Source organism: Rhincodon typus, chromosome 28 (assembly GCF_021869965.1).
Source record: "Rhincodon typus isolate 14 chromosome 28, sRhiTyp1.1, whole genome shotgun sequence".
Classification (NCBI taxonomy): domain Eukaryota; kingdom Metazoa; phylum Chordata; class Chondrichthyes; order Orectolobiformes; family Rhincodontidae; genus Rhincodon; species Rhincodon typus.
The window spans coordinates 42,620,080-42,632,406 of NC_063359.1; the positions used below are offsets into that span (position 1 = coordinate 42,620,080).

The 12,327-nt window shown below is 41.7% G+C and overlaps 1 protein-coding gene across 2 annotated transcripts in view; it reads left to right on the plus strand.

Annotated features, from left to right (window-relative positions):
- Positions 1-12,327, plus strand: part of adamtsl2 (ADAMTS-like 2) — a 171,140-nt gene extending 158,813 nt beyond the window's left edge. For both annotated transcript variants that reach the window (XM_048613793.1, XM_048613792.1), the window contains exon 19: positions 7,782-12,327. In XM_048613793.1, the coding sequence (XP_048469750.1) occupies positions 7,782-7,900 (119 nt within the window). In that variant the 3' untranslated portion in view covers positions 7,901-12,327. The remainder of the gene's footprint in view (positions 1-7,781) is intronic.

Here is a 12,327-nt window from a genome sequence, read left to right on the forward strand (position 1 = left end):
AGCCGACCACTGGTGGGCGGTCTCGTCGCGGTGTTTTACTCCTCCCCTCCCCCCCCCCACCACCCCCCTCCCTTGTTTCACCCCCCCCCCCCCCCCCCCCCCACACACAATAAAATAAAATTGCTTATAATATTTCTTTGTCACTAACATCCAAAATTAACATGAGGTAAATATGAATTAACAAGCAAATGTTGGCAAGCACAATATCTTGCACAAGAAATGACAGCTATAGCCTTGACCAATCCCATGTAATTGATAGCAATCCACCCAGATGTCAGAAATCACTGAGTTACAACAATCTTATCTTTCAGTTTTCTTTCAAAGAGGTTTCAATTCTTCAGTCTTGAAGATCCTACTTCTGAACTTTCTGCAATACTGCTCCAACTTGGAGTGTTCAAACTCCTGCGCACCCTACAATCGTTTAACCTTATCATCCAAAACTGTCCCCCCGTAGTGACTCGTGAATCTTCAGCTCCTCAGCCCACTACAAAATTCTGTCAGCCCTACTTTGCTGCCTGGGACTCTTCCTCAACTCCTGTATCTGAGGTCTCTTCCTAGTAGTTTCTGCGGCTTTGTAACACCAGTGTCTTCCTATGAATTCTGGGTTATCTTTAACTCTGTCTGTGAGGATGAGAGATAGAGAGTCTGTGTGTTAGAGTGAGTGAGTGAGTATAGTGTGGTGCGGTCACCCATGGTGCGACATGAACCCAAGATCCGAGTTGAGGCCATCCTGATGGGCACCGAACGTGGCCATCAGCCTCTGCTTGGCAACTTTGCATTGTTGTGTTTCGCTAAGTCCCCCTTGGTGAACATTTATCTGAAGATTGGATGCCAAATGTCCTTGACCTTTGAAGCGTTCCCCCGCTGGGAGGGAGCATCCTTGTTTGGTGTCCATTCATCTGTTGTCATAGCGTCTGCATGGTTTCGCCAGTGTACCATGCCTTGGGGCATCCTTGCCTGCTGTGTATGAGATAGACAACTTTGGCTGCGTCACATGAGTATCTGCTGTGCATGTAGTGGGTGGTGTTCCCATGTGTGATGGTAGTATCTATGTCGATTATCTGACATGTCTTGCAGAGGTTGCCATGACAGAGTTGTATAGTGTTGTGGTCGATGTTGTCCTGAAGGCTGGGTAGTACTGCGAACAATGGTCTGTTTAAGGTTTGGCATTTGTTTGAAGGTGAGAGGTGGAGGCATGGATAAGATCTTGGCAAGGTGCTCATCGTCATCAATTATTTGATGGCTGCCAAGAGCGTGGTGTAGTTTCTCTGCTCCCTGGAAATATTGGACAACAAAGGGTACCCTATCAAATGTATCCCGTGTCTGTCTTCTGAGGAGGTCATTACGGTTTTTTGCTGTGGCACGTCGGAATTGGCGATCGATGAGTTGAGCATCGTATCCCATTCCAATGAGAGCATCCTTCAACACCTTCAGGTGTCCTTCGCGTTCCTCCTAATCCAAACAGATCCTGTGTAGGGCTTGTCCATAGGGGATGGCTGTTTTTAATATGTTTAGGGTGGAAACTAGAGAAGTGCAGCATCATGAGGTTATCTGTGGGCTTGTGGTAGCGTGAGGTATTGAGGTGTCTGTCCCTGATGGAGATGCGTGTGTCCAAAAATGAGTCTGATTCTAAAGAGTAGTCCATGGTAAGTTTGATAATGGGATGGAACTAGCTGATATCACTATGTAGTTGTTTCTGAGATTCGTTACCATGAGTTCAAAGGAAGAAAATGTCGTCACTGTATCTAGTGTATAGTGTTGGTCAGAGGTTCTGGGCAGCAAAGAATTCTTGTTTGAACCTGTGCATGAAAATGTTGGCATGTTGGGGTGCAAATCTGGTCCCCAGGGCTGGTCCGTGTGTCTGGATGAAGAACTGGTTGTCAGTGGTGAAGCCGTTGTGGTTGACGATGAAGCAGATGAGTTGTAGGCTTCTTCAAATTGGTCGTTGGTAGTATTGAGTACTGAAGCTGTTGCAATGATGCCATTATCATGGGGGGGAGTGCTGTTGTAGAGTGCCAGAATGTCCATTGTGACAAGGAATGTTCCTGGTTCGACTGGTCCGTGGATGTTGACTTTCTGTAAGAAATCTGTAGTGTGGCGACAGAAGCTGGGGCTCCCTGTAAAATGGGTTTCAAGATGCCCTCTACATAGCCAGGGAGGTTCGCACACAGGGTCCCATTGCTTGATACGATGGGACATCTAGGTGTGTTGGCTTTGTGTATCTTTGGAAGGCAATAGAAGTCCCCTACGCTGGAAGTACGGGGGATGAGAGGGTGCATAGGGTACTCTGAAGGACTGGATCAAAAGTCTTGACCAGTCTGTTCAGTTGATGGGTGTGTTATTTGGTCGGATTGCCAGGTAGTTGTCCGTAGTATCCCTGGTTGTTCAGCTGCCGGTACGCTTCCTTGCAGTAGTCAGTTCTATTCTATATAACGACGGCTCCTCCTCTGTGCTGGTTTGATGACAATGTTGCGATTAGCTTTGAGAGCATGGATAGCGTTGTGTTGTGCCTGGGTGACATTTTGCACTACCTTGTGAGTGTGGCTGGTAAATCTGGTGTTCACACATTCTGTGATGGATTGAGCATACCTATTTGCCCGCTCCCCCATGGATCTCCCTGTCGACTGATCAGGTTCATTGGTTGTCTCATTGGGCTTGCTGCTGACATCTTGGAAGAATTCCCAGAGTCTCATTCGTCTGATGAATTCCTCTGTCACGTGAGACCAATGGGGTCCATTTTCGTGGTGAGGCAGAAATTAAGTCCTCGGCTGAGAACTTTGATCTAATCCAGTTGAAGGATGTAGTCAGATAAATTGACGATGGTTTTTCCCATGGTGGTACCAGGCCAGACTTGGTGATGCCAAGTTTCTCCAGTTTCTTGTTTTTAGTGTGCATGTAGGTGTTGTAATTCTGTTGCCTCATCTGTTTGGCATTGTCTTGTAACTGTACTGCTGTATCTTGAGTGCAAGCTGAGAGTATGAACTCTATCTCGATTTCAAGATTATGGAGCTTGCTGTCAAGTTGATGTACGAGATGATTGAGGAGTTTGTGAGAGGTGTGACGGCAAAGTCTCTCAGCATAGTGCTGTAGGTCGACTTGAATGGGTTCGTGATCTGTAGTCCTTTGGGATCTTTTGGGCTTTCTTGCATTTCTGTAGAAACTTGATGTCTGTGTCTTATAAATTATAAATTCCTACTTAAATAAAACCAGTCTGACTCCAGACAAAACACAAACAGAATCTAAACAAGGCCTCACACCTAACATGCATCGTCTGACCTAAAATGTCACCTCTTCTCTACACTGATAAAACCTTCAAGTTTCTCTGTCCTGAGAAAATTGAAAGAAATTTGGGGTTTACATGTACATATTAATCAATTAAAACCTTCTAAGTGATTAAAGATTTAACAGCATCTTGGGTTTGTTTTAATACTTCCTCATCAGTTGTATGACCCTTTAATCTTTTACTTATTCTGTGTTCTGTGTGCTTCTTTCTCCCTTCACCTGTCAAAGGAGCTATGCTCTGAAAGCTTGTGTTTTGGACCATAACCTAATGTCGTGTGATTTCTGACTTGATAGGCTGAATAACAAGTCATTGCGGGTGATCGAAAGTGTCAAACGGTGTGAATAAACACCCGAGTAGCAAGTGAACCTATGAACTGATTAATTATGGCAAAACCAAAAATAAAATTCTGGTAGAGACACACCAAATGTCTGGAATAACATGATAGGTATCAGAGTCACATGAGTCTAACCAAAGTAATAAGTAATCTAAAACTGTACAAAGTAAGGTAGAGAGATAATAACAAGATGATGTCAAAACAGAACATTAAGCAAGATTTTACAAACACAGAACAGTCTGATGGGTTACATGTAGGGCGACATGAACCCAAGATCACATTTGAGGCCACCCTCATGTACGGAACTTGGCTATCAGATTCTACTCAGCGATTCTGCGCTGTTGTGTATCTTGAAGGCTGCCTTGGGGATGCTTACCTGAAGATCGGAGGCTAAATGTCCTTGTCCACTGAAGTGTTCCCGATTGGGTGGGAACACTCCTGCCTCGTGCTTGTTACGTGGTGTCCATTCATCCATTGTTGTAGCATTGACGGTCTATTGGGGGACAGTTCAGCATGTTTAGCACTTCACTGTATGTCCTTGACCACTGAAGTGCTTCCCCGTATCCGTGAAGATGGTCTCAGCAGTGATCTTTGTCCATCCAGTCCAACACCAGCACCTCCATACCTAATGCCTTAATCATACACTCATTTCAAGGGCAATTAGAGATGGGCAACAAAATTTGGTCATGTCATTGATGCCCACATTTAATGAATGTGTTTTTTTTAAGAAGCTTTACAGGGCAAAGGTGTTGTGTGTAATGTCACTAATTGTCCTTGAAAAGGTGGTGGTGAGCTGGCTAGGGGTGTGGAAAGTCTGATGCGCAAGTCCTCAGTACTATTCCCAGAATGCTGTCAGGGCCCACAGCATTTGCAGCATTCATATCTCCAATCGTTTCTTGCTGTCACGTGGAGTGAATCAAATTGGCTGAAGACTGGTATATGTGATACTGGGCACCACTACAGGAGACTGAGATGGATCATCCACTAGGAACCGTCTGACTGTAGATTGCTGTGAATGCTTCAGCCCTTACTTTCTCACTGATCCATCATTGAGGATAGAGATTTTTATGAAGCCCCCTCCTCCGGTAAATTATTTAAATGTCAACCACCATTCACGACTCAATGTGGTTGGACTCAGATTAGATCTGATCCGTTGGTTGTCGGTTTGATTAGCTTCTTCTATCATTTGCTGCTTATGCTGTTTAGCATGCAAGTAGTCCTGTAGCTTCACCAGGTTGGCGCCTCATTTTTTAGGCATGCTTGGTGCAGTTCCTGACATGCCCTTCAGCATTCTCCATTGAACTGTGGTTGATCCCCTGGCTTGATTGTAATGGTAGAGTGATGGATATGCTATAAGTGTGGAACGGCAGTGGGGCAAGAACCTATCACAACTTGTTCCCATTTACCTTCCAATTAGTAATCTCCCCACCAAAGTTTTAAGTCTTAGCTGGAGTTATGAACATAAGGGGTTGAAGGAGTCTTTTCAGAGATAAGCACTATAACTTATATCTTCCTCAAAGTGTATGAAAAGACTATTGAACTCTGACTTGGTATTCAGATAACGGGTCATCGAGTTAAAATGCTAGTCGATCAGACATGTATGGATTGAAGTTCTTAAATTTACAGATGTGAGATTCTGTTTACCATGCAATGTCACCCGTGCAACCTGTGTGCCCTCAGAAACAGTTGCATTTTCCTGCCCTCTCATTATGTCAAGACGCAGTCTCAGGATTTGCAGCTGGGGTGGAGGGAACCTGCTCTGTAGTGGAAGCTGTTGAGCTAAATGATTTAGACAGCTTATCCCTGGGGTGTTTGTCATTAGAGAGCCCAGACATGCCAAGATGTTTTGTTCAGATGAAATCTCATCTCCCTGGCTGCAACTTCCACAAGGTTGGGATTGTAGGCAGGGTGAAGGTAGAGTGGCCTGGCACTTTTGGAGCACCCTGAGAGTGAATTTCCAGGATGCCTGTGTGTAGTTCCCCCTTCATCTAAGAGACGTCACCATGTCTCCTTGAAGAAGGGGCTCCTGAAATGACATTGAGTTTTCTTGTTCCTCTGTTGCCTTGCTGCTGAATCCAAGCACCAACAGCTAAAGCAATGGATTTTGGGTCTGTATGCATTTTTGAGCATTATGCTGAACCTGACTTTCCATGCCGGCTGTCAGTCAGAATGCCAGGGCCAGAATGGTACAGATAACAGTGGTTAACAGCTGCAATTTTCAAACCAGTTTATTGAGTGCCTCCACAAACCTGCCTGTTGATCATGTGACTGTCTGAGCATTGACACAAAGTTGTTAATGATGACGTCATGAGGTCATCTTCTTGGGGCTAATTAGCTGTCTGGCCTCTAACAATCTGCTGAGTGCCAGTGGCCTGGGACATTTGTTCCTCAACAAAGCTGCAGAGATGTGCTAGCAATGTGCTCCCCAGATTATGGCCCTAAATCTAATCTAGGTAAAGTACACCAAGATGAAAGTGTCTGAGCTGGTGGAGGGTGCAGAAGAAAGCCTTGATGGTGCATCCTTTGAAGGATAATGGGGAAAAAGTGAAGTGCAGAACACTGAATCTTACTTGATTGTGTTGACATGGAGGTCATGGCATCTCCCATTGAGCATTCTCGATCCTCTCCCACTTGTTCGAGGATCTTATTGGGGGTTGAAGAGATGAATGTTAACTACCTGTCTTTGCCTTTTGTGACCTAATATGAAAAGTTTTCTCCTGTACTGGGACAAACAGAGGGATTGAGTGAATGAAAGTGCTTGAAGAGCTATTGGTGGCAGTGCAGGAACAGGAACTGGAGTGAAGTATGCAAAGTGAATGAGTAGATGCTCAATGTGTAGGTAGGGTTCATAGTTTGGGAAGATGAGGTGAATGAGAGCTATTGAGGTTAGATGTCTCATGCAATAGTGAGAATAATAGACTTGGTCTAGAGTTAGAGTCACTGTGAAGTAGCAAAGAGAAAATGATGGCATTTATACTTGCAGAATACAGATGCCATTGACGTGCTTACAACAGTTGCTGTACATTTCATCTAAAATGACGAGGTGGCTATCTCCATCCACACTGGCAGCACCTGGTGTCATGGTCTGTTGTTGGGGGTCCTGAATAAAAAAGGCAGCCTTCCTCTCAACGCAGTCCTTCAGGACTTTCAGATCATGTTGACGAACTGGGGTGCTAGCTTCCCTTTCTCCGCCATCTCCTTTCAAAAGGCAGTTGTGAAACACACTTGAAATGGTAGTTTCTGCCTTGCAACATTCCAGTTGGTGTGCACCTTGGATTTAAATGGGGCACCCATGGTGTCAAGACCAGAAGATCCTGGCAGGGCCAAGCACCTCTGCCTCTGCAAGCGCACAATTCAATGAAAAGGACACGTGAGAAAAGTCCCATGGCCCACAAAGGGAAACCCTCCATGAAACTTCCCAATGTTGACACTGAACCAGAATATGGGAAGATTTAACCATGCATCTCTGCAAACTTCAAGTGTACAACATTTCACTGGATGCTGAAACAGCAAATACATTTATTTGTTCTAGGGTGTAGGCATTATGAACCAAACCAAATGTATTGTCCAGCCCTAGTTGCCCTGTAAAGCTGATTTATGGAGAGAATTCCCTTTGAAACATTACTGTTCCTTGTTGTGAAGGGACCTACAAACTGTAACTATGTAGAAAATTTGAAGATATTGGCCCAGTGACAATTAAGGGACAACAATGCATATCCTAGTCAGGTTCATGTATACTTGTTGGGGAACTTGGAGATGATAATGTTCCTACATCATTGCTATTTTTTTTCCTGCTTCGTATTAGAAGTAACTTGAGAAGGAGCTGCTGTGAAAGTAATCTTGGTGGGTTTCTGCATGGTATTCATCATTGAGAAGAATTGCACGGAACAAATTTAGTGATTTTATTTTGTACTGATGCTAATCCCCTTGTTTCTTTTCTGTTCATTATTAGTATGAGAATCTGAGACTGACTTGTTCACTGTGATAGTTAATGCATCCTACACTTAGAATTCAGCTTTTAATTTGACTGTTTAGGGTGGTGATCAGAAGATCAAATTTCAAGATGATATAGCACGTCGATTTTTAAACGGTGTATTTTTGAATGGAGATAAAAAGAAATAACAGCTTCTTGAGATGCTGACAATTGCTGTTATTGTTCCGCAGATGACAGTTGTCAAGATCAACTTGGGACTAATTGTGTACTGGCAATTAAAGTCAATCTGTGTTCCCACTGGTATTACAGCAAAGCATGCTGCAGATCCTGTAGAACTGCTGATTCATAGTACAGATTGGCAGAATCACTGCTCCTCCCAACATGTGAATAAAAGAATGATGTGAAACTGATGGAATTAGTTTTACTGCAAGAATTGAGTGGCACCTTCCCTCAGAACCGTGTGTGTTATTGGTAGCCCGTCAAGTTGGGCGAAGAAATACTATGCTGCAAAGCCGTCAGGTTCCCTGGACGTTCAAGTGTTGCATGCTGTCCTGTATAGCATTCTGCCCATCACTGTATGGCAGAGCCATTGTACTCTATTTCAGTTATTCACTTATAAATTATTTTATTACCATGGCATCACATCTAATGCTACGGAACATGGAGACATGGTTGAATGAATATTAACTCTGCAAATTATCATGCAAGGCCATTTAGTGCAATAATAATATCATCAGTTTAATGTACTTCTATATTACATGCAAATGCTCAATTAGATAATATTTAAATTTTGGTATGTTCTTACAATGATTATATTTTTAATACACTAATTTCCAATACTTTTCCATATAATGGAGACCCAGGGAGTATGGCTGTCAGTAACATGATCATTATATCAAATATCAAAACTGCCTGTAACTCTAGGACTTATTTACACAGTTCGTTGCCTCTTCCTCAATCAGTTCAATCCTTTTGCTACCTGTTGCATTAGCCTCTCTGTCTGTTTTTGGTCCATCTTCTTCCCTGAGAGGACATCTAAAAATAGTGGGCAAGGCTGATTCCAGAATTCTAGCACCATCACAACACATGTATATTCCACACCATTTCCAACAATCATTACTGGCATGGGGTAAGGGTACAAATAGCCAGCCTAAATACGGTACATCAGTCTTCACCAGCTTCATTGTGGGGATGGACACTTCAAACTCCACCCACTAAACTCCACAATTTTGGTGGAGCTAGGCCCCTTCTCTAAGTCAGTATGGTTCACAGCCTGTCAGAAGAGTCATAAACTATGGTAGATCCTAACTTTAGGCATCAACCAAAAAATACAGCCATTCAACATTCCCATGAATTGCATTGACCCTCTTACTTTCTCATACAGCTATCAATCAATCGCGGCCATTTAAAGTAACAAGGCTAGAAATGTATCTCCATTCAACACTACTTAATCTTGTGTAAATAAGCACACAGACAATGAGTGAAAAGACTTCAAAAACAATAGGTTATTATAAGATAGTAGAAATGTTGATCAAACATAGCTTTTCCTCACGTCTGCAGTTGCCTAACTGTTCCTTACTGGCATCTAAATGGATTAGCCACGCATATGTAATGATGCCCTCTGTTCAGTCTGTTTTTGTTGCTATAGTTGCCAGATGGTCTCATTACAAATGCCTGGCCATGCTCCAGAATTACATCTTTAAGAGATTGTAAATTATGCATTTTTCTTCCCCAAGGAATCTTCTCAAAGCCTGTCCATTGTGTGATTTTTCAGGAACATTTCAAACACTTGTCAATACTTCATTGGTTCTATATATAGTGGATATTAGGAGAATGGGTATAGAGGATGCCCATGAGGACATGGAAGGGGTAAGGAAGGGGGCATGGGCAATATGAGAGGGCATGGAGTTAGCAAGGGATAGACATTCATCAGCATCTGCAGGTTTTTTTTCATTTTTATTTCAACATTCATCATTTCAACTAGGCAGATGTCCTAGTAAATGCAGGTGGACATTCCAGTCTGGTAGCTACACCATTCATCCACCTCTGTTGCCATCGAAAGCTTGCTTCAGGAGGTGGCTGTCCATCTCCAACTTGCTGTGCCTCCCAGAACAAAATTATGATAGGTGAGGACCTCCTTAAAGTGATAGACTTGTTTGGAACTGTGCCAACTCCGATTACCAATCTCCCTCACAAGAGTTAGATGTTTAGTCTCTGGGATACCAGTTAGTCCAATATTTTGCATTCTTCCTAGGCTCCTTAAATCCAAACATTGCCTTCTCAGTGAGTTTGCGGCTCAATCCAGCACAATACACCAGCTACGTGTTGTGGCATCACCTCACATTTCAGCAACTCATGAAATAATACTGCTTGAAGATATTCTCAGCTCTGATTTTTCTGAACTTTCCATGAAGAGAAATGACAGGGAGCAGTTTGGGTGGATAATTGTTTCAGTCAATATCAGTAATTACATTTGTTTACTGTTCCATGGTTAAATTGTTCCAAAGATGATATCATAACCATTTTTGTATAGGTTAAATATTTGGCACATAAAACAGCCAGTAACTTTCTCCATGCTGGTTAATTAAGGCACTTTTGGGGTTTAGTTTTACAAATGGAGGTTGTTGATAGTAGAAATCTGTGCCCAGTAAAATTTGATCAAAAATTTAAAAACTCCTATTCTCCAGTACTCTTGAATTATTGAGAGTTTCAATTTCTGGAGGAAATTTGCTCACAGAAAGGACATCGTTTGGAGCCAATTGAAACCAACTTCATTCACCTACCTGAAAATAACCAGGAGCTATTATGCTCAGTCGTAGCCAAGCTAAAAGTATCCAGGAACCTCCCACCAACAAGATTTGCTGACTAGCTGCCAATGGTAATTGTTAAACATCTATATCTCCCGCCCTAATTGTACAACCCTGCTAATTATTCTGCTAAAGCCTATTGTTCATGATTGTTCTGTGATATCCCTTCCCATGATATGATCATGGATAAACATTCAAAATAATGAAAAGATCCTGGTGTGTTGTCTGAATGTTTTTGGTTGTCTCAAATAATCCTAGTGACTGTTGTTTTATCTATAAATTGTGTTAAAATTCTGAATCTTTTAAAGAGAAAATAATATTCTTAATTAAAAATCTTGTACAGCTATGTCAGAAATTGTCTTATTGCTGAAAACATGCTTTAATGTAATATTTAATAACACGATATTTAATTCATCATTATTAATGATTGTTATGAAGATGCTTCGTATTTATGATTTTTGTGATCTTGAGATTGAAGGTATGGGGAGACCTGGACTTTTCTTAATAGGTCAATGAAAAGAATTTTTTTAAAAATGCATTTCCTGAAAGGCAGATGTCTTGTGATAAGTACTTGTTTACTCCAGAGCCCCTGTCTGGGTTTAGGACTGTCCGGTTACAGCTTCTGATTTGGAAAGTGTTTAGATTTTTCAGTTAGTGGCCAGCCAGCCTGGGAAAGAAAAGAGCTTCCTAGCTGTTTCTGAAAAAGCCCTTGTTGTGGGTACAGTGTGGTGCTGGATCCCTGGTCCAGTCTAAGCTGTGATTTCCCTCCTAAAATGCACACCGAAGAATCCTTGACACTGTTTTCTTCCCAAGCAAACGTTTGGCTCCGATTCCTAAGATATCTGCTTTGTGTTTGGTGAAATGCATGTTTGTGAGCCAGACTGTCAGACTGATAGTTGTTTAAAATTTCCGTACAGTATCCTTTATTTAAGTCTTCAATGACTAAGACTTATTGGCCAAAAGTGTTTTTTTTCCCCAGAGCGAATCTTTGTAGAGAAGTGTGCTTGGTTGTGCGTCTTGGATTATTTAAAGGGATAAATATTTATATTTTCATACCACCATATGATCAGCTATGTATGGTTATCAGTTTTGCATTGTCATTTAAATGTTTTGTTTATAATAAAATCACTCATTTTGTGTTTATTAAAGGAACCTGGTTGATGAATCTTTTTAATTAATTTATAACATAGAGAAAGCATGCAATTGGCGTATCAGGAACGAGATAAAACAATTAAATATATGTTGGGACTAGAAAAAGACAAAGCACTTTCCGACCTTGGTCATAATATAAAAGGAAGGAATCATGGAGGGATATCCAGTGCTAACGTTTAATTGGGAAATAGGGTGATATTAATTGTAAAATGATAAAAAGAAAGACACCAGGTTTCTTGTTCATTAATCTCAATGGCTTTGGTAGTTGCTAAGACTTTTCAGGAACATGTATCACTGAGTGCTTGGAAAAAGTAATCAAGGCTAAGTTAATAGAATCGCTGGACATATTGAAGTTACAGGTAAAAGCAGAAGCTGCAACCTGACAGTCATAAATTCAGGCAGCGGGGTCTGTGGGTCTGCAGTAAATAAGCAGTTATCATAAGACATGTGACAGTCAAGGAATGTCTTGTTTTAAAAAGGTTCCACTGTCCAGGCATTGAACTCTTTTTAAAAAAATACAGGTATCCATAACCTTCTAAAGTTAACTGCACAAAAATTATTACGCATGAAGCACCTTCAGAACACTCCCACCCAGGAGAACAAAATGGAAAATTTGGTAGATTGGCTTCTTTTTCTCCCGGCCTCATTTTATGGGTTAAAATATGCCCAGTAAAATTATTGCATTTTAATCTAGTACAAAGTATTCATTCTGCTCTCATGGAGTTGGGGAAACTAGGAAAAAGAATATTGAAGTAATCTATGTAAAACCAGATCTTTATGAAAAATGATAATAAATAAGTTTGTCTTTTAAACAAAA